This window comes from Chionomys nivalis, chromosome 12, assembly GCF_950005125.1.
Source record: "Chionomys nivalis chromosome 12, mChiNiv1.1, whole genome shotgun sequence".
Classification (NCBI taxonomy): domain Eukaryota; kingdom Metazoa; phylum Chordata; class Mammalia; order Rodentia; family Cricetidae; genus Chionomys; species Chionomys nivalis.
The window spans coordinates 50,602,027-50,629,009 of NC_080097.1; the positions used below are offsets into that span (position 1 = coordinate 50,602,027).

Below are 26,983 nucleotides of genomic sequence, written 5' to 3' on the forward strand. Positions count from 1 at the left end.
CAGCCTCTACTCTGTAGGTCAGAGCCGTGCCCTCCACTCAAAGCGGGACACTTTTCCCTCTTTATTGGAAAATGCAGCTGCTGTCTGTGCCCAAGTTTTACATGTGGGGTTTTCAGCCACCAGAAAGGAGAGTAACTTTTCTTTCCAAATGTCTATATGATGCCAGGCGCACAGGTATCCGGAACACACCAGCTACAGCCACGGAAGCCTGACTGGGTCAGCCCAACATGATAGGTACATCCGTTACAGTCAAGGAGGCTGGATTAGATCAGTCTAACACAGCACAGAAGTTATAGTCAAAGAGGCTGGACTGGGTCAGCCCAACATGGTACATCAGCTACAGCCAGGGATGTCAGACTGGGTCGGTTCAACACTATAGTTTAGCTACAGTCAAGGAGGCTGGACTGGGTCAACCCAACATAATACATCAACTATAGCTGTGAATGCTAGAGGGGTTTTCAGCCAAGGTCTGTTGGGGAGAAGATATCTTGGCAAAACATAGAACTGACCAGCCCCTGCCACAAGAGGGGCGGCCTCACCTTTTTCAATCCTCACTAAGTGCTTCCATAGAAGCAGTTTCTTATAAACAGCTAAGTTCTACTTCCGTTACATGAACACGACCCATTCAGAGAAGAACGCTGAAGCTATCTTGTCTACATGGAATTTATATAACAAGAAACGCATGCAACTTCACACTTAAAAAGTCACAGGGAATAAACAGCAGCTCACGATGACTAAATGCAGCCTGGCTGTGAAGCTCCAGGTATTTTCTTTGCTTTTCAGGAAATTCTTCTCCTTTGTAGCAGTCTAAGCAGTTACTTTGCACAACTGGCAGTCTTCAGATGCAGAACTGTCTTTTCACGCATTTCAAGGCAGATTAGAGAGCAAAGGTTAACTTTCAGTTATTCGATAACAGAGTCATATTCCTTGATTTCTTCAAAAGGAAGTCTGAAAATCAAGGAGCTCCTATAAATGACAGCCATCTCAAGGTGATCCCCTCCCTTGAGCAAGGTGCCCTGGATATAGTTTGGGCCAGTTAAGATGTACCATTTCACCTCATTGTGTGTGTGTGTGTGTGTGTGTGTGTGTGTGTGTGTTGTGTATGTGTGTGTGTTAGAGGGGCGTTTAAAGTTCTGGTGCTTAAAGTCAGTCCAAATGGTGAAACTTTACCCAGCAGGCATATTTTATTCCCCAGGGTCACGGAGTCCCCGAACAGCTACTGGTTCTTTCTCTTCAGGCAGTCAAACATGAAAAGTGGGACCATAGCAGCTGAGGCCTTACTGGTGATGAGGACAGAGGCAAAGTCTGGAGCATGGTAGGAAGCGTTCTAACCCTGAGCTACATCTCCAACCCAAAGCAGTGCCGGCAAACAGCGCCCCCTTCTCTTGGGACTGACTGACCTGTGGACTCAGGACGCCTGGCTTAGAAAGCTGAGGAAAGCGTGTGTGTGTGTGTGTGTGTGTGGGGGGGGGGGGGTTAGGGCATTCTTTAACTTCCGTGTTCAGTTTTGAGTTTTAGACTGTAACCGCTTGTCTCTGATGAGCGTGGGACACACCATGCTGGGGTTCCAGACAAAGGAAGCTTGTGAGGTAGCAGTCTGGAAAAGTTGGCGTCAATACAGGCTCCCTAAAAGGCACCCACGTGGTGGTGGGGGCTACTTCAAAGGCATTGCCCACTCCTTCAAATGCTGACAAGGGGCCACGGTTCAACATTGATCTTAACAACCTCCCGTGGCAGCAAGTGTGGAAAGTGGAGGGTGAGGGCAGCAGAAAGAAATCTTCTCTATAGACTCAGAACAATTTTCAAACCCTGGGGCTTCTCGTGTAGGAGCGGAAAACCTCCCCAGGTGTGGAAGATCGGATTTAGGGCTCTTTATCAGCAAGTTCCCCAGGTGAGAAGCCTGTGTGCTTCCACCCCAGAGAGCTATGAGTGTCAGGGGGGCTCAACCTTGGGTGACACCTGGAAGAACTGCGCATGCGTCTGTAGAGGCCCAGCCTGCTCGCTGCAGGGACGCTAAAGAATTCAGAGGCCGAGATCTTTCCACTTCTGCTCTCCCTCAGAAGAGTATGGAATGCCCCATCCTGGTCTAGGATGGACAAGGCCCTTGCACTCTTCTTTGCCCTAACTCATGGCTCTGTAACATTTTTTTTTTTTTTGGTTTTTCGAGACAGGGTTTCTCTGTGGCTTTGGAGCCTGTCCTGGAACTAGCTCTGTAGACCAGGCTGGTCTCGAACTCACAGAGATCCGCCTGCCTCTGCCTCCCAAGTGCTGGGATTAAAGGCGTGCGCCACCATCGCCCGGCGGCTCTGTAACATTTACATGGCTTTCTGGCACAACAGACCCGCAGACAGACAGACAGACAGACAGATGACAGATGTCAGACGACCTCTGTACCTGCAGAAGGATCTTGTTGCCATCGTGGTCCTCAGTCTGCCAGCGCCCCTCACTGATGGGGCTGCAGGGGTTGGGAAGGAGGGGCACCAGCTGCCCAATGTCCTTCACTCGGAACTCCAGCACGGAGGAGTCGGTGGGCACCGGGTTCTGGTCGCGGGGCAGTCTTTTCAAGGAGAACTGGATGTCCACATCCAGGTTGGAGAAGATGGGGAAGATGCAGAAGTCCGCTTTCCGCTGGCTGGGGCTCCGGCGTAGGATCAGTTCATAGAAGCGGAGGCTGTCTGCGTAGCTATCGTGGCGGCAGTAGATGGTGAAACGCACAATTTCCTTGCCATAGTGCACCGGCCGGATGGCCCACAGAGGGGTCCCGGGAGCCAGAGTGAAGAAGTCCTGGCTGCAAGGCAGGTAGGGTAGGAAGCGGCCGTGCACACGTTCTGTGTGGTGATGGCGCCAGGGTGGCTGTTGCAGCACCCGGTGCACCTGCAGGATCTGCTCCTCTCCGTACTCTTCCTGTAGGAACAGCACCACGGCCAGCGCCGGCTGAGCACTCTTAGGGGACTTCCGTCTTCGCCTGCTTGTGCGCCGCTCAGACACTCGGAACAGTGGGAGGTCAGGGTGAACCCACGCCAAAACCTTGTCGATGGCCTCCTGCAGTGGCTGGGATGCCCCTGGGTCTGCGATGATGTGGATGCTCACCAGAAAAGGGTCCTGTGTCTCCTCCACAGAAAGCTCACCTGGGAGCACATAGGAATGAATGAATGGATGAGTGGGTGGGTGGCAGACAGATGGACGGACAGACAGATGGATGGGTGGGTGGGTGGATAAATGGGCGTGTGAGTGGACGGATAGATAAATGGGTCCTTGAAAGAATAGACGGGTGGATGAGCAGATGGAGGTGTGGATGAGTGAGTGGCTGGATGGCTGAGTGTATGAATGATTATTCCATTAAAAAACAGTAATGATATATATTGCCTTAACAGGAAGAGAAGCAAAATTCCAATAGAATGGAATCCAGGATCTTAGATTTTATGATTCCCATGTTCTAGAGAGGAAAAAAAGGGCTGTTGCTTTATCTTGGACAGTGTTAGAAAAACCTTGGTTCCATCCGGCAGGTTGCATAGTTTCTTCTAGATGGGAGAAGTCAAGCCTCTTGACTCAGAAAGCCCTAGTGGGCCCATGAGCCTCTTTACACATATGCCTGTTGTCGCAGGGCTTTAACAATGCTGGATCACAGCTTGTCTCAACTCATCATCTCAACTCTGCTGTCTGTCTTGAGAACAGCTGAGTTCGCTGTTCCCACTCTCTCACCCTCACATTATTCGAGCAGCTAATATCTGCTAGGGAGTCGGTAGGGAGACAAGGAGGACTTGAGGGGTTTAGAAGACTCTGAGCAAACAGAGCTCCCTTAGAGGCATGCGATCTACAACCTGTGTGACCTAGGCTGTGGCCTTCTAAAGGACCATTCCCATGGGTGAGAATGTAATGATTTAGATGGGAAATGTAAATTCAACGTGATATGTGTCCCTAATGAATGAAATAGAATTGCATCTTGGGGTGGGAGTCAACAAGAAGTTAGGGCTACCTATAGAAAACCACTGGAATCTTCCTGAACTTCTTTTTAAATATATATATATATATATATATATATATATATATATATATATATATATATATTTGTGTGTGTGAGGTGAAGTCTAGGGGACAGTCTGCATGCTGGAGAGTTGGTTCTCTCATTCTACCAAATGGGTCCCAGGAATCATATACTGTCCTATGAATTTGGCACTGAGTGGGCAAGGAACACCCAGTATGTGTGGGATGGGGCATTCGCTCTAGCCTGCAGTCAAGACATTCAGCACACGGCTCACTCTCACTGGAAGAACCTGCAACTGTGCTGTTGGAGATACAGGAAGGACCATTCAGAGATGAGCACAGCACCCTGGGGTTGTGGTTAGGAGCCAGGTAAAGAGGCAAGGCAGGTATGCTCAGGCAAAGCTACTTTGCTACACCCAGAATTCCACAGATCTTGAATGGGTCAATCACCCTTCCTGAGTCCCCGGGCAGATACCTCTGTGGTGGTTTGAAGAATGGCCCCATAGGCTCATATGTTTGGATGCTTGGTTCCTCCCAGTTGGTGGAGCTGGTTGGGAAGGATTAGGAGGTGTGTCCTTGGGAGGAGGTGTGTCACTGGGGGTGAGTTTGAGGTTTCAAAGCTTAAGCCCAATCCCAGTTTGTGGGCTTTCTCTCCCCCCTTCTTGTCCCCCTTCCTTGTGCTTGTGTCAGATGTAAGCTCTCAGCTACTGCTCCAGTGCCATGCCTGCCTGCTGGCTGCCATGCTCCTAACTATGACAATCATGATAATCAACCCTCTAGAACTGAGAGCCCCCCCAATTAAATGCTTTCTTTTATAAGTTGCCTTGGTTACGGTGTTTGGTCACAGCAACAGGAAGGCTGAGAGTTTTAACCTGGCAATATGTTGCACCAGGGTGAGGCTGTTTGCTGGCAAAAGTGGTGTGTGCCCAGTTCAGAAACCATACCTGAGAAAGCGGCTTGGCCATCAGAATGGACCATGTGCCTTAACCTAAATGTGATGAATCCTAGGTGAACATGCTATGTGTGCTTTACCTGTATGGGATTGCTCTCAGGTGAATCCAGACATCTCTTGACCAAGTGTGAGAGGGATGGAGTGGGGTAGGCAGATTTATGTGGAATCCAACGTCCTTACAATGTCACCTGGTGTGAGTCACAGAGTAAGCAGTGGCCTATGATGTCCAAGCAATGCAGTAGGATTTTAGGATGTTTTCTAGGAGAAAACACTAAAGGGAGTTTGGGAAGGGAATGGGGCAGGGTTACCCTAGCTGAGTCCAGGCTAGATCAGACAAAGACAGATGGTAGGGGAGATCTGGCTCAGTTGGGTGACCCGAGACACACGGGAAGTAACAAAGGGGTGAGGTGTCAGGACACGACAGTTGTGTGGCAGTACTGAAGATGCAGGTGGAACTGGAAAGTAGAAGAAGAGGTATATTGTCACAGGCTGCTTTGGAGTAAGTAGCTTGGAGGCCACAGCCACAGAGCAGTACATAGGAAGCAGAGAGAGAGTGGAACCCTCTCATGTTTCTGGCATGCTTTGTGTAACTGAGAGGCAACCGAAGAGCAGGGCAGGCTCAAGAAGGGAGAGGACCAAGAACGCCATGAAGCCACCTGGCCTGGCCTGGCAGTTAGTTCCAGGAGGCTGTCCCTTGGCTAGACTTAGATGCTGCTGCAGTGGTGGCCGAAGCTAAGGGCGGACCTGCCACTTTTAGACAGTCTCTGGCACCTGCGTGGTTATCTGATGTGTGTGTTTCCATTCAGAGCTGAATTATGAAGATCCATCTTGATGGCTCAGGGAGCACTCAGGGGGTTTTCTGGCCCATTTTTCTGCCTAACTGACTCCCTCCGGTTCATTTCACATTAGCACAGCCTGGGCAGCCAGCAGATACAGCGGAAGCAGGGAGGATGCAGTCAGTCCCTTCCCCCAGCTGGAGCTCTTCGAAAGAGGGCTCCGAGGCTCCCAAAATGTACACTTCCGTCTCCTGGGGGTGGGGGGTGGGGTAGTGAAACTCCTAACTCCAGAGACTTATGACTTTTCTAATCACCAGTCTTCAACATGAATGGGCAAAGACAGAAAGATTTTGAACGAGACAATGATGAAGAAGTTTGGTCAAGGAATTACAGCCGGTTTCCATCAGGGAAACCAGAGTAGATGGAGCAGAAAGGATACTGGGAAAAGAAGTTGTCTGAGAAGTGAGGGGTCCCCTTTAAGATCCAGACCCCTCACAGGGTTCACACACATCCAGAGTCCCTGAGAGATGGGTGAACCTGTAGGTTCTCTTTTAAAGATCAGAGCACGTGAGCTCATTTAGTGCCGGTACAACCCTTGAAGTGGCTGAGATCATTGCCTCTATTTTAGATAGCAGGAAATCAAGGCACAGAAGCTAGTTACCCACTAAGAACAGCAGAGACGGAGGCAGAACCCTCTCTCCAGCACAGGGGTCTGTGAGTCCCTGTACCCCTCCTTTCCATTGCATCTGCTTCCCAGCAGGACAGTCAGCTGCCATTCCCACCCCCACCCCCCAAATCTGGCTTTGCTGCCCTACCTTCCCCTCTCCCTCTCAGTGGCCCCTTCCCAGCCACCACCTCCCTGTCCCTGATAATCATTTGCATTCCTTTCCTCTGGCCCTGGATCTCCTAAGTACAAGCATTAAGAGAAGCCACCTCCCCCTTGGCTCCTGCTGAAGTTTTACATCTCAGCAAGGGCTTGGAGGACAACACAGGCCAGAGCCACAGTGGGTGGTGCCTAGGAAATACTAACAGAACAGAGAGTTCAGGGAAGCCCGCAGGTGGGCAGGAGAGGCTGGGCATGAAGAAGCCAGAGGAGCAGGGGCTAAATTTCCCAAGGGCCCTCAGCCTTATGCAACCTCCTCATAAAGGTTTCCCAGAGAGCGGACACAAAGGCGGAAGCCTGCATGTGTGTTTACAGCTCTGCAAAGGGCAGGCTGCCCAGCCTGGGAGAATGAGCTGGGCTGAAAAGCACTGCACTGGGCCCCTGAATTCTGGGAACCAGGATGCAGCCAAGCTCAAGCAGGTGGAAGACAAGGCCAGGGCCTGAATTGCACTTGAGCTGTCTGAACATGGAGTCAGGAGAAGCTGAAGCCCTTCCCCAGCCCAGCTCCGAACACTCAGCGACACCAGCTGAGTGCTCTCTGCGCGTGACCCTGACGCAGCTCTAACCTGTCATTGGGCACCTAGGGTTACATGTGCCTCTCTATGGCACCGATCAGGAAACCAAGTATTTGAGGTGAAGGAGAGAAAATGTGAATAATTGTCATGGAAAGCCTTTAGACTTCCCTGGAGAAGCAGTGATGCAGCTGCGCCAGGATGTATGCCGCCTTTATCATATCTGTTGCTTGTCTTCCGAGGACCCCATAGGGTACCTGCTTCATCAGGGTGGAACGCAGCAAAAGCAACACCACAAGGACTGTCGCAGATAGCGTGAGAGGCTCGAAGCTGCCACAGGGACAGGCCTGGCTTCCAATTAGCCCAAGTCTCTGAAGAGGGGAAGGAGGGCTCCTCTTACAGAATCAGCTCCAGTGGTAAGGAGAGCAGGGCTGAGGCCAGGCCTTCTATGAGAAAGGAAGTGTAGCCAACCCAAGCTTTCTCTGCTCCCCTCAACAGTCTTCTGTCCTGTAAACCCTCCCTAGTTATTTTGGCTAACAAAACTCAATAGAAAAAAATAGACAATAACAAACATTTATTAAGGGCTTATTATTTGTCAACAACTGTCCTAAAACCTTATCTGTGTGATCTCATTTTATGTTTGAAACAAAATGCCAGCGGTATATCTTTCTTACTCAGTGGCTGAAATGATGCTGCTCCAGGTCCTTTGTCTAGAGAAGAGCAGGGGCCATCTGAACTCCAAGTCTCCCCAGTCACTATGCTGTCACCTCATAAACTCTATCTTTGTCCCAATCCTTAGTTTCCTTGGCTAGAGGAGCTCTAGACCTGCTCTCCAGCATCTTTAGCTATTTTGAGTGCAGGATCCTGTTATGAACCAGTCGACCACTTCATGTCGTACTTCTGTGCTATAGAGGAGAGTGCAGGGGACCAGGGCCTTTCTGCTTGTCAAGAGACTTTGGGATGCTAGACGGCCATTTGAGTGTCTCCGTGCTTCCTGCACAGGAACCCTCACCACCTTGCTCTCCAAACCAGGGCCACACGCTAGGCTTGCCTGTACGAGTTCCCAACATCTGGTTGCTGCTGCATTAGACCATCTTTCAGGACAGACTAGAAGTCTCCGTAGCACCTACTTCCTGGTAGTGGGTATGTCCTAGCTGAATGCTAAGATCCAACCTTCCAAAGTGACCCTCTTAACTAATCTTAGCATATGACAAACTCAGATCTGCTTTCCTGGATGTTTTGAACAACAGTTGATCTTGCTGTTATTGCATTCTCGGCTTGTCACTGACAAGTGGCAATTCGTTTATGTAGTCAAGGAATGCTTACTGAGCAGCTACTGTGTGCTAGGTACTATATAATAGAGAGTAAGATAGATATTGCCTTCAGTGAGCTGATAATAAATAATGGCATACGCAGTGACAGCTACTTTACTTAGCAAACACGAGTTCTATGTCCACATAGGAAGAGGTAACGAAGGCAGCAGCCAGAACCAGGTGCTGTCAGCTGAACAAACCACCCAGTACCCTTCCAGTGCCAAAATGTCCACCAACGAATACCCTAGTGCCCCGAGCTCGGGGCTCTGAGTTAGAGCACCTCCAGCTGTCTTAGGAAACTCGCAGGACGGTGAGTGAATCTGTTGGCCTCTCTAATGCCTCACTTAAGTGACGAAGGGCTCCAGGAATCAATATGACTGCCATGTCAACTAGATACATATAACCCAGTAGTAGAAAACACGGGTCAGATCTGCAATAGACTCAGGCAGGGCACAGACTGATGCTGAATTAACAACCGGCCAGAAGGCAGGAGGGACAGTTCCCAATGACGAGGAACACAAAATCCACAGAGGGCCACGCTCTTCCATTAAGCAGCATTGGAAAGGGGTACAAATTCCTTCCTGGGAGAGCCATTCCTCCAGAATACAGTGGCTAACCTGCTTTCTTTGCTTTTAGCCTGTTTTGAAAAGACAATTATTTACATCTCTCAACTCATGAGAAAATCGTGAGCAACTCCCTCAAGTGTCCAAGATTTAGGATAAAATCTCAGACTTCCTCAGTTTTTGGTAATTTTATAATCTCAATATAAATTGGCAGGGAGGTGGCTGGGTAATTCCTAGCTGCATTCACAGCAAAAGTAGTATGGCTCCTCCCCTCATCTCAGGCCTTACAAGGTCCTGAAGTTCAGGACGGAGCACAGGCTGCAGCGGCTGAGCTGAGACCTCTACTTTCTCTTGGTGGAGAACAACGAGGACTCTGTGTTTCTGCCCTTTGAAGCTTTTGTAAGGAAGAAGTTTTGGCTACAGCTGCAGTCTCTTGGGTTCGCTCAGTTTCCACTGCACAGAGATGACATCAGGGACCTGGACTTCTACACGTTGAGCTCTTCTAAAAGTGGGACATTTCTGGGAAGAGGAAAGAACACAGCCAGTACGGTGGACAACATGGCACGTTTCTCCTCTTGGAGGCAGGATTTCTATTTTACCTTCGATGTATAGCCAAGTCTCATCCGGGCTGCATTCTGAAACATCCCATAGGAAGGTGAGAAGAGCAAAGGCAACCACCAAACAGTGAGAAAAGATACTTGAGATGGCCACAGCCTGACACAGATGCCGAGAGGGCCTTTAATCAGTCTGAGGAGATACAAACACAACCAGAGACAAACGGACTAGAGGATTTGCATCTAATCAGTGCAATGGTTTTCAAAGAGTCTGAGCAGGCACACATCACTAGGCAGAGGACATCAGTGTGCCAGCACCCAGCTTTCTCAGGTTCCCTCCCCAAAGATGGTGCCCCCCCCAAAAGCAGGAAGCAGTCTTGAGAATCCGCCGCTCCAATTCCTTTAATCTGTGGTGCCTAACCTCCCGCCTTTTTATTATAAAAACAGAGATGGAAATGTAATGGTCTGTCCTTCTCTTTAAGTAACCAGCCACACCCACTCCCTCCCCCATCCTCTGAGGCAAGCTGATCTTCAGCTTCCAGCCTGAGTTTCTTCCTTTTCGGTCTCTCTCTTGAGGAAGTAGCTTTTCTCTCCCCCTTCTCTCTCTCTCTCTCTCTCTCTCTCTCTCTCTCTCTCTCTCTCTCTCTCTCTCTTCTGCTCTTCTCCCTTCTCCCCTTTCCCCTTCATAACCCACTAAATAAATATCCAACCTCACTCTGCATGGTATGCCTATCCATGTCTCTGTCTCTAGCCTGCTGCCATGTGGCTCCCTGTCCGAGACCAGCCGCCTTCTGAGACCTGTGGCATGGTCTCGTGGTGTGCCCATCTGTCTGTCTGTCTGTCCTCGTGGCCTGCTGCAGCCACTTGGGGAACTGCGCTGTCCCTGCTTGGGACTGGCTGCTCTTGGGACCCCCTGCCCACTGCCTGCTGCCACATGGCCCACTGCCATCGCTAGGGATCTGCAGTGTTTCTGCTGCTGCAGCTGCCGGGGATCTGTAGCATTTTTAATTAATCCATTACAAAGTCTAAATACAGTGTCTCATATGTGTCTACATGCATGTGTCTTTCTTGTGCACATCAAATCACAATGTTTATGAGACTTCTGGTTATTCTTCGGTGTTAGTGGGAGAGTGAAACGGTCCACAGTGATGAAAAGAAGGGGCCGTGGGTTTTACAAACAGCTCATCTTTATCTCGGTCATTCTACCTGTAGGTGTTCACCCTCATTATGGAGGTATACAAATAAGTTATGAGTTCCTCACCACTGAGTAAGGATGTTCCTGGCAAGCATGTTTATAATAGTGAAAGTGGAACACAGCCTGCGGGGTCTACTTTAGGCACTGGTGACTGTGGCTGAGACACAACACAGAAACACAATGAGGTAAATGGGTGTTCAAACTGCCGTAGAAGGGTGCACCTGGAGACAGTCATTTACAGTGTCTACAGTGAGGACAGAAGAGGACACCTTCCACCTGTCATCTGTCTCTACCATCCTAACAAATATATCTATGATAATGTAGGTGGTCATTAAAATATGCAAAGGTAGACATCAAATGACAAACAATGGGTTTTCTGGGTGGGATTCTAGGTTTTAATCTCTTTATGAACTTGCACTTTCTGACTTAAAATTTTTTTAAAAAGCCAATGACTATGAACTATTTGGACAATAACATTCTTTTTAAAATAAGAAATGTCATAGTCACCTCAAGGGCACGTGCAAATGGTGTCAGCTTCTCTCTTTTGTTCTCTCCCTCAGGGTCCTGACAAGTCTTGCAGAGACCATGTGTTCCTGAGGGACCACTTGGTCTTCTCTGAGAGGATATAAGCAAGAGAGCCAGATTCCATTTTTCTTTTACTTCTTTGGTAGAAATTTTGTGTAGCTGTAGCTAGTTCAGAATGAAAACCCTGAAGTCATATCTCATGCTTTTGAAGTCAGAAGGATTCCACTGTGTTGTTAAAATTAGATCTGAGCATAGCAGAGCATAGAAAAGTGGTCTCTGTGCCGATATCTTTACCTTTCAACCTCCTGATACACAGCTTGGCTTGTTGACTGTTCCTGGCCAGCTATCAAACAGCAATAGTGGCTAGCTTTCCGTTCTCGTGCAGAGAACATAGGAACCCTACACCATCAAATACAAACGCTTTGGGTTGTGTTTCACTATCTTAGAGATTTCGCTTAGCGCTTCCATCACTGATCAAGTAAATGCTGCAGCCATTTGTCAAAAAGAACTCTAAAGTGGAAGGGATGGGCTCTGTGTTTTAAAGCAAACCATTGTTAGTGGAAGAATGTTGTGATTTATTTATAAAGTTCAAAAAAAAAATAATTCAAGTATTTATCAAGTGAGCCCATTCCCTAAGCAGGCGGTCTGTAATTCAGGGACCTACAAAGTCACAGTCAAGTACAGGAAACATTAGTATACGTCATTGGACTAGCTCAGGTTGATAAAATATGGAAGCAAATGGGCTGCCCCAATCTGCTAGCTGGGGCCAAGCCTCCACGTGAATCACTGCAAGACCCAGATCTATCAAAGAATGTTATCTATGAGCTACTAAATGACTCCATCCTAAAAGGAAGGTCAGGAAACGTGACAAAGGTCTCCAGACTCGAAGCCATACTTGTTATATGAAGGCCTGATGTATGGGGTGTGGGAAAAGCTGCCGCCAGAGTGAGGCCGTTGCTTTGGGGAGGGGAGTAGAATAAGAACACTGTCATAGCTAGGTACAGGGGCAGCAACTTTAGGCATCCCAGACGGTAACATCACTATATGCAGCAGAACCTTCTAAGTAAAATCTTTAAATAGACAGCTTCTGTGGAGTTAAGAGGAAACAAGATGGCTTTTTCTGTGAGATAGCACATCGAAGCAGTTTCTTACTGTTGTCTGCAGTCATTACCCCACCCAAGAAGAACCAGGCTATTCCTAACATCATTGCTAACACCAGCTGTGCATTAGAGCCCTGTCTAGGGCTGCAGTTGTCCAGCCAGGCAGTAACTCACCATATCACTCTCTTGCAAAGAGACCTGTATATGAACATCATCATCATTACACCAGAGCAATATCTAAACTATCAGAAGAACGGAGACAGTCTTATTTGGGGTTCATTTACTGAACGCTGTTAAATTAAACTTGCCTCACGGTAGAGTAGAAATTCAAAACCCTAAGAATTGCCTCCATTAAATGAATGTACCTTCTCCCTAGTGTTATAATGTGGCTTATGACATCCATTAGGTTATAACCATACAACAAACAGTGTTGTTACTGTAGGGGCCCACAGAAGTAGGTCCACCCCACCTTGACTAAAGGCCAGAGAGTTTAAGCCTACTCTTGCTCCTTCAAGGCTATTGACAGGAGGTTTAACTTAAGGTGTGGCTACAAACAAAATATCCTCACCTAGGATGTGGTCACTTGGTGCTTTGGGTATTGAGATGGCCCACAGAGATGGGTCCATTCCACCTTGACCAAACATCAGAGAATTCAAGCCTATTCCTGCTCCTTCAAGGATATGATAAGAGGTTTGAGGCAGAGAGTGGCTGCCTACAGGATGCTTGGTCTAAGGTGTGGTCATTGCATGTCCTGCCTAAACAACAGAATGCTTAACTCAGGATATAGTTGCTTGATGTTTCAGATATTGAAGAGGTAATTGCTCTGTTCTTTCTATCATGTTAAAGCAGTCTTTTGCCTCTACCCCCCTTTTGGATTGGGGTGTATAAACATACGGAAAATAAACACAGGCAAAATCAGTATTCACTGGGTTGCCCTCCCAGTTTTATTTTGCTTCTCTGTTCCTTTTCTTTCGTATCTCTGTTCCTCCTGCCTAGTATTTCTAATCCTCATGCCCCTGCCCTAGAACGTGTGAACCCTGTCAAGACTGGACGCTGATAGTTAAGCAGCCGACAGTACACAAGACAGCACCGTTCATGTTGTTAATCAGTTCCTCAGAAACTGAGGAAGAAGGAAATCAAGGAAAGTGTGATAGACCGAACGGAGGCACAGAAGTCCCACGGCGAACCTCATCTAGCTGGGGGGGGGGGGCGCGGGGCATTGGAGGGTTTCCTTTAGATGCTTTCCTTGTGTTAGGGATGGGCATGAGTTTTCATCTGACTCTGTATGCACTGCTGTCCTTTGCTAATCATGAAGTCAGCAAATTCAACGGCTCAGATAATCCTCCATGAGGATAATGAACAGATTCGGGTGTGTGAGCATTTACAGACCAGGACTCTGAAGAACATGTGTCCCGAGAATCACAATCATGTGCTAAAGACAGGAGGGAAATGGGATGATAATGTTTCCAAACAGATCAGAGTTAAATTCCATGCTACCAGGGCTACCAAAATACTGATCTTCCTTTGGAGGAATGATATAATAAAAACTGACTCTAAGGAAGAGAAATCTACCAATAAGTGATCACCTCTAATAAATAGGAAGAAAATGATAACTCTCGTGCTGTGGGGTCTGTGTGGAGCTCCTGTGACACAGTAGCTGTCTCTGCCACCTCCTCCTTACAGACAGCAGTTAAGCTAGTGATTCAACCAGAGTGAGCTCACTTCTCTCCAACAAGCTATTGGATTCACGAAGCTAACCAGTGTAAAATGCCAATCTTTGATGCTCCGATAAGTATCCTGAAACTGCAAGAGGAAGCAGAAACTCAAAAGGCAGTAACGTGCAAGAAAAGATGGTCTCAGGACAGGAGGCACGCTCAGTACGGCCCTGCAGCATGGCAGGAATGATAAGCCTGGTGTGGGTCCTGGCCAGCTTCAGTGCCTTGTGGCCAGCCAAGATGCCTAGACTTCCTATTGGGAAAATACCCATAACTCTTTTGATTCCTCTAGTGGAAAGGAGCCAGGAAAGCTCCTTGATCTTGTAGCTGGAGCCACTTTAGGCCCAAATTGGGAGAGTCATATACAGCTAGTTCTTCGTCTGTTTCCTACATGCACTATTCTGGGGTTAGAGAGCCTTAAGAGATGTCATGTGGTCCTAAAAATGTAATTTTTAAGCTCCTAGTACCTTCTAAGAGTAATTCCCAAGTGTGCTTATAATCTCTATGTGACTGGAAATACCCAATCACCGGGCTCAGATCTCAGCAGCTCTACGTGGTACACTTAAATTTTTCCCTAGTATAATTATTGTTTTCCTCTCATCCTGTTTATAAAATTTGCCCCTTTTATTCAAACCACTTAAGAATGCAAATCGTGCCTCATGGCTTGATGATCTCACCAGAGTTCCTGAAACACCGCTTAAAATTCTGAGAGTGGATGGAATTCCTCTTTCTTTATTTCAGTGAAATTCTCTCAGGGCCACAGTGCGCTGAACATTTCAGAAAGCACAAAAGTGGAGCTGAACCCAGCAACCGATAAAGGACAAGTGAACCACTCGTAACTGGGAAAAGTTCACCCCCCGCCCTTCCCAAAGAAGCCACATGTTAAAGAAACCCCCAGTCACACACCCTCCCTGGTTGGAAGGGATCACAAGTGCAAGTGAGACTCCAGATCATGAAGAGGAGGCCTTACCCATCGACTCAATCATCCTTGCCTCAGAGATGGACAACGAGGGGAACATTGCAATCCTTGGCTTGCAGTCTGCAAACAGTCTGGAGAAGCTGGGGGTTGTCTAGTAACAAGAAATTCCTTTCCCCAAAGTCTAGCACTTAGACAAAAGCCAGCATTCCCTCGGGGAATAGAGAAAATAATCTCGACCTGCCTAAAAGGAATCATTCTTTTATCTGGAGCAAAGGGGACCTATGGCTCTCAACCCAGGCCTGTGGTACCTATTAGCATATCAAGGTCTATGCTAGCCTCTAGGCTCCTTCAGGTTCTACTCTTGATGTTTCAAATCCCTCCACCCCTTCTCCCAGACACCTGTTCCCTTAAAACCCCAGGAATTTCCCCTTATTGCTTCTTTCTGTTTTCCCAAGAGATAGCCTTGCCAGTCTGGAATAAACTTTCCCCCTCCCCTCCATTCTAGTTTGTAAAGTTCACTGATTTCCTTCATCTGGTGCTGAAACCCAGGGCTGGCATGTATGACCTCTCTTCCAAGGAACTTGGCCTCGCTGAACCAAGCAGCTGATTGGACTTCCCTAAGGTATGTATGGATCATTTGCTGGCTCCTGCTGTCCATCAGATTTGACCCCCAATTCTTGACCCCCACCTCTCCTCCTCTCTCAGTCTCTCTGGCTCCTGGAGCCAACTATACCCACATAGCCAGATCTCTCTTCTAGATAAGTGTCGCCATGGAGCTGCCGGCTTTGTCTACTACTACAAAAGTCACACTGGTGTGCCAGGAAGCTCCTCTTACCTCCACTGGCCCCAGTCACAAGAACAAGGGATGCCTTTCCTCTGGTTTGGAACATTTTTCTTTCTGACAAGTTTCCCTTTTCACTTGGGGAAGCCCCTGATGGAAATTCTCTTCAAATGGACACGTTGTCCCCTGCACCCCTGGCTACTATTTCTTGCCTCCTCCTAGGAGGTGCAGTCCATGGCTGATACCTGTGACATTTTCCTTGTGTCCTCCTCCAGGGCACTGCCTGCATTCCCGAAACTCCTGGCATCAGTGACACTTTGCTGCCCTATCTTTGCTCAGCTCCTTCCTGCTATACAACCCTTTTTCTCTTCTCCTAGGAGCTGCCTGCAGTCCTGCAGCTTCCTTAAGCCGGCCCTGGCCTGTGGGATCCTGTTCTCTGTCCCTGGGTTCCTACCTGCAGTCCTGCAGCTTCCTTAAGCCGGCCCTGGCCTGTGGGATCCTGTTCTCTGTCCCTGGGTTCCTACCTGCAGTCCTGCAGCTTCCTTAAGCCGGCCCTGGCCTGTGGGATCCTGTTCTCTGTCCCTGGGCTCCTACCTGCAGTCCTGCAGCTTCCTTAAGCCGGCCCTGGCCTGTGGGATCCTGTTCTCTGTCCCTGGGTTCCTACCTGCAGTCCTGCAGCTTCCTTAAGCCGGCCCTGGCCTGTGGGATCCTGTTCTCTGTCCCTGGGCTCCTACCTGCAGTCCTGCAGCTTCCTTAAGCCGGCCCTGGCCTGTGGGATCCTGTTCTCTGTCCCTGGGCTCCTACCTGCAGTCCTGCAGCTCCTGCTCTCAGCTCCCCATTAAAATTCCCTCTCCCTGCTCAGAGCTGTCTCTTCCTTCTGCTCTCCTCCTGAAGCTTCTCAAAGCCGGAGCCCATTTGGGTCACTAGGCTTTCTGCCCCACCCCTCCATGCCCTCTTCTCTCTTTTGGAGCTTATAGAAATTCCCTCCAGCGAAATTTCATTCTGCGACTCTCGCTCCTCCTTGAATTGCATACAGCTTGGCCTCAGTACAGATCAACGGCCAAAAACTGACCCATTTGACTTCTAAATCCTCATAGATGTTGGCAGCTGCCAGTAGCTAAACTTGCTCTGCACTTCCAAAAGTCTCTTATCGCTAATGTTCTTTCAAAATCTTTTATTACTACAATTTTTGTGATCTGCTCTAAAAAAAGAAAGAAAAAAGAAAAACTCTTAAGACTATGCTGTAAACTCTATCACCGGATTTATAAATTTATTTGGTATGATTAAAAAAATCTTTAATCTGTAACACAATTCGGCTAAAAGTTTATAACCCAGTGGTGGTGCACGCCTTTAATCCCAGCACTAGGGAGGCAGAGGCAGGCGGATCTCTGTGAGTTTGAGGTCAGCCTGGTCTATAGAGCTAATTCCAGGACAGGCTCCAAAGCTACACAATGACACACTTGACATCCTGTCCCTACTCTGCCCTTTGAGTATGATTATTTAGGTCATAGGAGATGTAATTTTAGCAATCTACTTGGAAGAGCATATTGCATAATGGAGATATTTGTTTTCCATGGTAGACTTAAAAAAAATCTTTTCAAAAAGTGCATTCTTTTTCAATGACTGCCCAAGGGGCTTTCAGCATGTGTGTGTGTATGTGTGGGGGGGCAAGATTTATGTTCCTGGCTAGGAGTAGTCAGGCCAGGTGCTGAGCTGAGGAAGGGCAGCTGTGACCCACCATTACTCTTTAGTGTCAGCAGAGGGTTGCTGACTCCTCAGAACTAAAGATAAACATTTGATGAAGATCTGGCTCAAAGGATAAGAAAATGACCAGGTAATGTCTTTGGGAAAACTTTAAAAGCCAGACGCAGGGCCAGGAATGCAGCTCAACAGTCCCATGGTCATGGGAACTATTGACTTGACAGTGTAAGAGATCAGAATTCCCCAGGAGTCTTATACTGGAGGGGTTGGGGGTGGGGTGGGGGAACACAGAAAAGCTGAAGCCTGGTGACAGGGGAGGAACTGGCTTCCCAGGAAGAAAGTCCACACAGTTGCCATGACAACGATGGGCAGGACAGCACATTGACCCAGTTGCTTAGTTACGCTTTCCTCTGGTCCTCGGTTTTAACCTAAAACTCATGATGAGTGTAGACTTTCTCATCCCAGTGTTGCCACACTGGAAAAAAACCCACAACCCAAAAACCAAACCACACCTCTCCCTGCTTTCCATTGTTACCCATGGCTTTTAGTTGGTGTACTGAGGACGGGTGGCCAAGCCTGGCTTGTTAGGGCTGTCGGGCTTTGACCCTAAGGACTTTGGCAACACTCTGACCCTCCTCTTCTCTTTCTCCTGTTGAGAATAAGGATGTGAAGATGATTGTTGGCGTAGCCATATCGTCGCTCTCAGGCAACCTTAAGGATGGAAGCCAAGAGCTGAGCACGGTGTGGCAGAATGATGAAAACGCTCTCCAGGGGCTGGAGAGATGGCTCAGTGGCTCTCAGGGGCTGCTCTTCCAGAGGTCCTGAGTTCAATTCCCAGCAACCACATGGTGGCTCACAGCCATCTATAATGAGACCTGGCGCCCCCTTCTGGCTTGCGGGCACACATGGAAGGAATGCTGTATACATAATAAATAAATATTTAAAAAATAAATAAATAAAATTAAAAAACTAAAACAAGTAATTCCAAAAAAAATTAAAAACAAAAACAAAAACAAAAAACGTTCTCCAGATCTGCACTGCCTCCTCGGCTATGGTCATTTCACAACAGAGGAGAATAAATCTCTATTTGCTTAGCGCTTATCTTTCTTTATCATTTATAGGCAAGCATAGTTCCCGATAGAAGCACACGCTGTGTATGAGGTCTCAACTCCAGGGAAAAGGAAGAACGGTGACTTAGGACTGACCCCAGCTACCCCAGAGGGATCACAACTCCAGACTGCAGCTAAAGACAACTGAGCAGAGGGAAAGATCCAAACTAAATGACCAGGCTTGCTGTTGTGACCTAGAGGACAGCAATGAGAGCTCCAAATTCAGCAATTGTGGTAGGCAGCTATTTTAAAGAGAAACTATTCTCGAGGCAGTGTCGGGTCTGGGTCAAACAGGGATGAAAACAGCAGTCTAGAGAACAGCTCTGGAGCTTTGGCTGTAGAGCAGCTAAATACTGCTCTCATGATTATAAGGGCTTGTCTTTCAGAGCCAACGGGCCTTCAGCTAGCTAGAACACCAGAAAGGGCTCACTGCCGTCCCCCCTAATAACCAAGTTTAATTTGACACTAAATCACAATTCCAGATGCTCAGCTTTTCTCACGGTCCCTATTGCAGAGGAAAACCCAGCCAGAACATCAATAAACATAATGATCCAATTAAGGGTCTATCCAGTTGGGAATTAGAGCTGAGAGTTTAACAGGACCGTGAGGGAGGGCAGAGCAACCCGGTATTTACCAACTCAAAAAGTCAAGGCTTTTATTGTAAGACAATTGTTTTGGGTAATTCTAAAACAAATGTTCAACCAATATGAAGAGCTTTGATGTAATGCTTTTAATCACTAAAAATCCTGTCTAGACATGAGGTCTCACTCCTTGTGCATACACTTACTTACATTTCGATATTAAGTATAAGCACCTCTCAATGTTCAGAGTATCCATATAAAAACTATTTTTACTCATATCTTTATTACATTTAATGATCACTTATAAGCCAGGAATTACAAAATAGGAACATGGGCTAATAAAATGCCTACATCCAAGTTCGAGGCCAGCCTGGTCTACAAGAGTTAGTTCCAGGACAGCTAGGGCTGTGATGACGACATTTCGACCCAAAGCCATTTACAGATTCAGTCCGATCCTAATCAAAAGCCCCAGGGCAACCTTCACAGAAAGAGAGAAAAGCATGTTAAAATTTATATGGGACAACAACAACAAAGGACCCCAAAGCAGTCGGAATGGCAAAGATCACCAGAACCACTGCCTGCAGATGCTGGTGAGGAGGTGGGAAAAGGGACCGCTCATTCATGGTGCGATTGCAAACAGGGGCAGCTACTCTGGAAATTTGTGGAGAACTCTCAAAAGTTGAAAATAAACCTACCACATAACTCAACTACACCACATCTTGGCAAATACCCAAAGGCCTCTACCTCCCACTCCACGGATTCCTGACCAGCCATTCCACTACAGTTTTTATTCACAATAGCCATGAAATGGAGACAGCCTTAATGTCCTCCAGCCAATAAATGGATAATGAGAACACATTGTACACATTTACAATGAAATATTACTTATATGTAGAGAAAAATGAAAGAACAAATTTTGCAGGTAAATGGATGGAGCTAGAAAATATTACACTGAGTCATGTAACCCAGACCCAGAAAGACAAATGTCACGTGTTCTCTCTTATCTGTGGTTCCTAGCTCCCAATCTTCAGATGTCAATATACAGTCTGGAGTAACTGCAGAAGCCAGGAGAAAGGGGCTAGCAGGATACAGGTGATAGGAAGGGGAAAATGGGGAAAGCAGGGGAGAGGTCTATAGCTGGGGTGAGGGGCATCAATACAGGAGAGGGAGGGAGGAGGGATACGTAACACTCAGGATGTTTGAAAAGGGCACAAGGATTTTTTGGTTTTTTGCTTGTGTTTTCGAGGCAGGGTTTCTCTGTGTAGCCTTGGCTGTCCTAGAACTCACTCTGTAGACCTTGAACTCACAGAGATTTGGGGAATTATTATTTTAAAGTTATACATATAAGCATATGAGCATATATAACTATAAATACATAGACAGTATAAATGCAGTTACACCACTTTGGGCTAGCTATAATACTCTACCCAAGAACTATAGACTATCTAACAAAAATTCTAGTACCAGGCATGGGAAACTTCCTTTTGAGTTAGTAGGCAGGGGAGCTCAAAGGCTCCTAAAACACTATAGACTAATGCTATTGCCTCTGGTTGCCTCCCAGAAGCTAAAGGTAAATCCCTATTGCTGGAGACTCTACATATTTGGACATAGGACCCAGCGGATCTGAGATTAAATTGACCTGAGCACCTCCTCCTAGAAACCAGCTTTCTTTCTTTTTTATTAAACATAAATAAGACAATTTATATAGTTCCAATATACAAATGTCCCAATATTTCAATTCCAACAGGAAGGAGTGGGTACTAGAAACCACCGTGAAAGCCGCTGAGGGGTGTAAGCAATCACCAGCCTTACCCATCTTTGACACCTGTGAACCACAGCAATGCCCAGTGTGACAAGAGACCCCTAAACGTGCAAGAGCGGCATTCAATCTTAGCAGTAGCCAACAGCTGTCTCAATGGACTCAAGGCCTACTGAACAGGACAACTACCTGTGGCTAGGGAGATGGTGGATCTTAAAGGAGAACCTACAAATGCCCCTTTCCTAAATTAGCGTAATTCCTAACTTACTCTAAATACTTAGCTTTATACACACAGTTAAGTGGAGATCTTACCCTAAGCAAAGGAGATTCTTTTTTGCAGCTGGAGACTATTTCAGAAAGTACAACTCGTCAAAATGCAGATAATGATGAACTCAATTAATAAATACATCTACTACACAATTCCTGTGTCTATGGCCCAGGGGTCATCATGGAAGTGGGGTAGAGAGATTCTGAGAGCCAGAAGAGCAGGCAGTTTGCTGGGAGACTGTGCCTTCTAGTTATGGCAGGGAAGCTGCACCCATGGAATCTCAACCACATGACAGCCTCTCAAGACCTGAACAATTCCATCAGCAGTTGACACCCCAACAGAGATGGGGGAAATCTCACATATCCCCCCACCCCTAGATAGGGAGCCACATGCAACTGACAACTGCTAAGAGAGAATTAGTCTTCTCAGGGATGAGTCGTGAGCCCCCCGCCCCGTGGTTGATTATCCAATACTGAGTCGTCAGCCCTAAAAACTCACACACACAGCAACACCGCATGGACCGAGCAGGCTCTACTTATGTTTCTTGTCTATATGAATATGCAATAACGATGGTTAAAGAGGAGGTTATGGATTTGGAAGGGACTTGCGGGTTTGTGGGAGGGGGTGGAGAGCAAGCAGGAAAATGATGTAACTATATTTAAAAAATTTAAAAGACAACTTAGAAGGACGTTCAAAGAATACTTACTGCTGGTGGAGGACAGATGGCTGTAGTCGGACCTGAAACATAAGATGTAGGGAGACTTAGATATCATTTTTCTTTCACCCAAATGAACCACTTGATCTAAGAGCTCCGTTAGTGGTGATGTGGTAGCTAGTAGCATTTGCCTGCTGAAGCTGTCACTGGCGAAGAACGGTGTTGAGGCTTCTTTTGTGCAAATCAGTGCTATGTCTGGATTCTGAAAGCGACACTGGGGCCTTCACATGGGCTCCATGAGTCACCCTATGAGGGTCTCAGGCCTCTGAATTTGCCGGAAAGTTTTGGAATGTTTGTTTATTTTTCTGGTGAGAAAGCCTCCAAGTCTTCAACAGCTTCACAAGTCCCTGAGGTTGTATTCTCACTAAGGAGCCCTTTGCCAGGGTTCACACAGCATCTCTGGATGCTTCTTTGATGACATGATGGAAGGGACCCTGAGGAAGGAGGACAGCATTGGGCTGGGAAATAGGGGTGTGTCCACACTCCAGGACTGGCTGACCAGCAGGACCTTCAGCACAGGGCACTTCTGTGGATTTCCCTTCCTGATCCTGCTAGGTAGGAGAGTTGCCGGGTGTGGACTGTGATGGGGAAGGGGGGTTGAGAAGTGGCCCATATGGGTTTTATCCTGGGGACTCAGTGGCTGGCAGTCAGTCACTACGAGAATGGGAATCCCGCCAAGTTCCTGCCCCATGGGCAGAGCTGTCAAGGCTTTCCTCCTTGGCAAGGAATTTGGTATAGAAGCTGTTTATTCTCTTGCACCCCAAAGTCATTTTTAGTAGGAAATTAATGCCTTAGGGATGCAGGGATTCACACTGCCTGGCAGTTAGCGGAGGTAGTTAGGCAAATAAAGCTCCACATTAGGTTTAATTTTATAGGCATAAACTCCTTTTATCACCTTAGCCTCCAGTTGCCTTTCTTGAATGATCCAATTTCCACTCCATTTATAGCATTTACAAAGTGCATATAAAACCTTTTAAAAATTGCCTTTTATGTGTTAAAATTACTACACTTCACAGACCATAATGCCATGATTTATTGGGAAGGAATAAAATGGAAGGCAACGGACATTGTTTTTCTCTTTTTTAAATGAAATATTTTAGTAATTACAGTCATTGTTGTTTCAAATTGGAAAGAATAAAAACGGCAAAAGGGATTTGCATATCTTTATAAACTGCACTCCCATGCGCCAAATTCAATTTTGTTTCCCCTGTTGTCATATTAGTCACAACGACAAAATGCCTGACAAGCACAACTTAAGGAAGGGAGGAAGGGTCTGTCTGAGGTGGGGGAGAGTGTGAGGCAACTGGTCAACCTGTGTGCAGGCAGGAAGTGGAGAGGGATGGATGCTGCTCTCAGCTCACTTCCGCTTTCTCTTTTCATTCAGTCCAGGACCTCAGCCTGTGGGATGGTGCCACCCACATTCAAGATGGGTCTTCCCTGCTCAAGAGAGCCTCTCTGGTAGCATCTTCACTGAGATGTCCAGAGCTGTGTCTCCAAGGTGATTCTAAGTCTAGTCCATTGGTCTGGTCAGTGGAAAACGGAAGTGGGACTTTCTGTATGGAGACCAGGAAGTGAGGAGCGACAGGGTGTAGACTCACTAGGCAGAGCGGGTGGGTAATGAGCAAGCTAAGAAGTAGGACGAGTTGGGCTGAGGCACAGTGCCATCTTGGCTGAGGAAAGTGAAAGCATCAAGGATTGGTAACATACTGAAACCCAGGATTTCCACACCCAGCCTTGGCACCTTAAATTCCATCTGGAGCCAGACAGAGTAGAAACAACACACAGGGATGACACTGAGAAATGTAGCTCTATAAAATACCGTGAATGACCAGCAAGCATCCACTATACCAGATTAGTAGCAAAGACCTTCTGACACACGATGAACATGGCCAGACTTTGCAAAAACTGCACAGTTACCCACGTCTGCCCATCTGACACGGAGAGTGTAATATTACTATGTCTCCTATAGAAGAATGTGCCAGTCTTTCCAGCTAGGGTTTGCCAAAGATGAGATTCACACTGGCAGGCATTGTACAGATCTGCACACGGATGGATATGATCATAGACTGAAAATTACATTGAAACCATAATTCAAGAATCTTAAAGTGCATTTGGTAGTATTTTAGGATAAGTGCTAACATAAAGGACACTCCTCCATGAGGTCCCCCTAAATCTCTCAAGGCTTTCACAGTAATGTTGGGGCTAGGCTTGCCAGTTGGCCAGTCTCTGGCAGACTTGTGAACCCCAACTCCTTCACACAGCAGCCAATTTGCACAGCACCCATCTAATCATGTCTGACTTTCAAGGACATTCATGCTCACTAATTAAAACACAGACCCTTTTCTCCACAGAGGGTGGTCTCTGCCCAGTTCTGTGGCCTTCATCCCATTAAAACACATCAAACAGAAGCGGCATCAAAGATTTCTCCTTGCTCTCCAGCTTTCTGGTTCCAAGTTTATGTAATCTGCATCTCAACACAATGATAAAGATAACGGCTCTGAACTGCTCTTTTTAGTTTAAACCATGCTGCTTGGCAGCTCCTTAAGTTACCACTGCAGATAAATTCAGATGCACTGCAATTTATCCAACCCCTTCTCTTCGGGAATGACTGTGTGATTGTTCTTGGTTCATGTTTACAAGATACAGGGTGATGGGATATTTATGAATAAAGTTTTATATTTATTTACGTCCTGTCCTTAGAAAAATGACCATGTTTGGGGAATACAGGCTGAGTCAAGGTATGCCCACGTCTGCGGCTCATATTCTAAATAAGATGATTTAGTGGCATTGCCAGTGAGAGGCAAACTGTAAAGCTTAAGACAACTTCATGAATAAACAGGTTAAAATAATTTCAGAAAAACAATCAGGTATTTGACCAGACTGCTCTGTAGGACTTGGTGTTCCTCAAACTTATTCAGGATGGATAGGGACAGCTTGAGATTTCTGTTTATTGGCCTCAGATCACAAAGTGTTCCCCTGCTATCTCTGCACATAGCATGCAAGTCTTTCAGCATGGAGCGTGAAAGGTAAACAGGAATTTTCGAATGTCAAACTCTTGAACCTAGGGGCTGGAGAGATGGCTCAGCGATTAAGAGCATTGCCTGCTCTTCCAAAGGTCTTGAGTTCAATTCCCAGCAACCACATGGTGGCTCACAACCATCTGTAATAAGTAAGGTCTGGTGCCCTCTTCTGGCCTGCAGGAATACACGTAGACAGAATATTGTATACATAGTAAATAAATTAAAAAAAAAAAAAACTCTTGAACCTATACAGTAGATGGCATACACTAACACAAGGATTATTCTCTCACCCGATACACACACACACATACACACACACACACACACACAAAATATCCAAATATTGTTTTAATATTTGTATGCTAATTGCTGCATCAGGATTATATGGGAAGGTATTCTGTAATTAAGATTGTTCACTGCTGCTGGGATCTCACCAGGCAATTTGCATATATACTCATTTTATAAGAGGAATATCTTTCTAGATTCTCTTTTCCAGGAAACCATGGCCTAAGAATGGAACTTGACCTTTCTGTAAAACTGACCTTCCTGTTATTGCAAAACCAGGGCTCCCTGTGTCATGGACTTCCCCTGCTGATTCTTAGTACACCAAATTGAAGGTCATGGTAACAGAACTAACTAGCCTTGGACACCAACTTCATACAGGGCTACAAAGTCACTTGTCTTCTATATAAGATTTCCTTTAAAAAAAAATGCTGGCCCATTTAAAATGTTCTCGTACCTATTCTTTCCCATCTACCTGTTTCACTTCTCAGTGCCTGCCTCTCCTCATAGGCTGCAGCGAAGCACGGGGTGTAGTTCCCTGAAAGGCGTGATATTGCCCTGGGCCAAAAGGTCAGTGGCAGCTGGCACACAGGCGGAATTCCACTGATGTCAGACCAAACTACCGGAGGAAAACAATTCACTAGGTATGGCCACACGTGAAAGAGCAGTGTGGAGGCCATGTCTTGGAGATGCACTAATGAAATTGTCATTGCTGGCAATGGCTTTTATTTGTATTTTCAAGAAGTGCCTGTCCCTCTGTGAAGAAATTCTGTGTCAAAAGCTACTTTGCCAAAAGTGGCTTGCTAGTTTCTCCTAACAGCACACAGAAGCGCAGGCTCATTTCCCAGGGGAGCTTCCAAATGACATCAATTGCCACAGAACACTGAGTCTGCCTTTAGTCTTGGCCCAGGTTAGGTGCAGGTAGGTTGGAAAAGGCATTTCCCCTGAAAGAAAACAAGGACTAATTATAGAGGAAATGGTTCCTTGACAACGGTTGCTAGGTGGGAAGCATGCAGAAGACAGGGGCTGCAGACCAATAAGCCATATACACCCATTGACTTGCTACAACCTATACGTGAAATAATAACAATACCAAGGCATGGGCTGGGTGTTCTGAATGATGATGTCTGGCCTCCTTAAGGTGTCTAAAAGAATCTGTGTGTCTATTGTGTTGGGTATAAAGAATATATGGAGCCTGGTATCGGCTGAAGCAGGGGTATTCTAACTTGAATGCCTTTCTACTCCTCATTTTTCTGGATAACTTTCTAGACACATGGCTCAGCCCTCACCCTTTCCTCACCTTTACTCCTTTCTAGAGACAATCTCATCTGGCTTCACACTACCACTCTACTCTCAAAGTCTCCCTCCGGTTTCTCCATTAATAAAAGGCCACTCCACAGTCCTTATTTGAATGAGATTTTCAGCTAGACATTATTGATCATGGTTTCTCAACAACTTAACCCTCTCTCGGCTTCCAGGACAGCCTGTTCCTCCTTCTGGGGCATTGCCATCAGTTTCCCTGCCTTTGCCTGACATTTCAACGCAATGGCTTCTCAAGCTAGGCTTAAGGACAGCAGGCTGCACTGAGCTGGCTAAGGACTCAGTGAGCCAATGAGGCATGCAGAGGTTTAGAACAGCAGGCAGCACATGGCGGATGCTGGGTAGATGTTCACTGCAACATGCGTTGAGTTCACCTCTCCCAGGGCTTCAAGGACAGTTCCAAAGATACTGTCATGTTAGATCTCCACACTGAACTCCAAATACACCCGGTGTCTG

General features: G+C 46.8%; 1 protein-coding gene across 1 annotated transcript in view; it reads right to left on the reverse strand.

Moving 5' to 3' along the window:
• The window catches only part of Fam124a (family with sequence similarity 124 member A), a 46,675-nt gene that overhangs the window by 17,160 nt on the left and 2,532 nt on the right, over positions 1-26,983 (reverse strand). Inside the window, exons 2-3 of the mRNA XM_057785675.1 lie at positions 21,897-21,928; positions 2,395-3,128 (exon numbers count right to left, since the gene is read on the reverse strand). Of these exons, the coding sequence (XP_057641658.1) occupies positions 2,395-3,128; positions 21,897-21,928 (766 nt within the window). The remainder of the gene's footprint in view (positions 1-2,394; positions 3,129-21,896; positions 21,929-26,983) is intronic.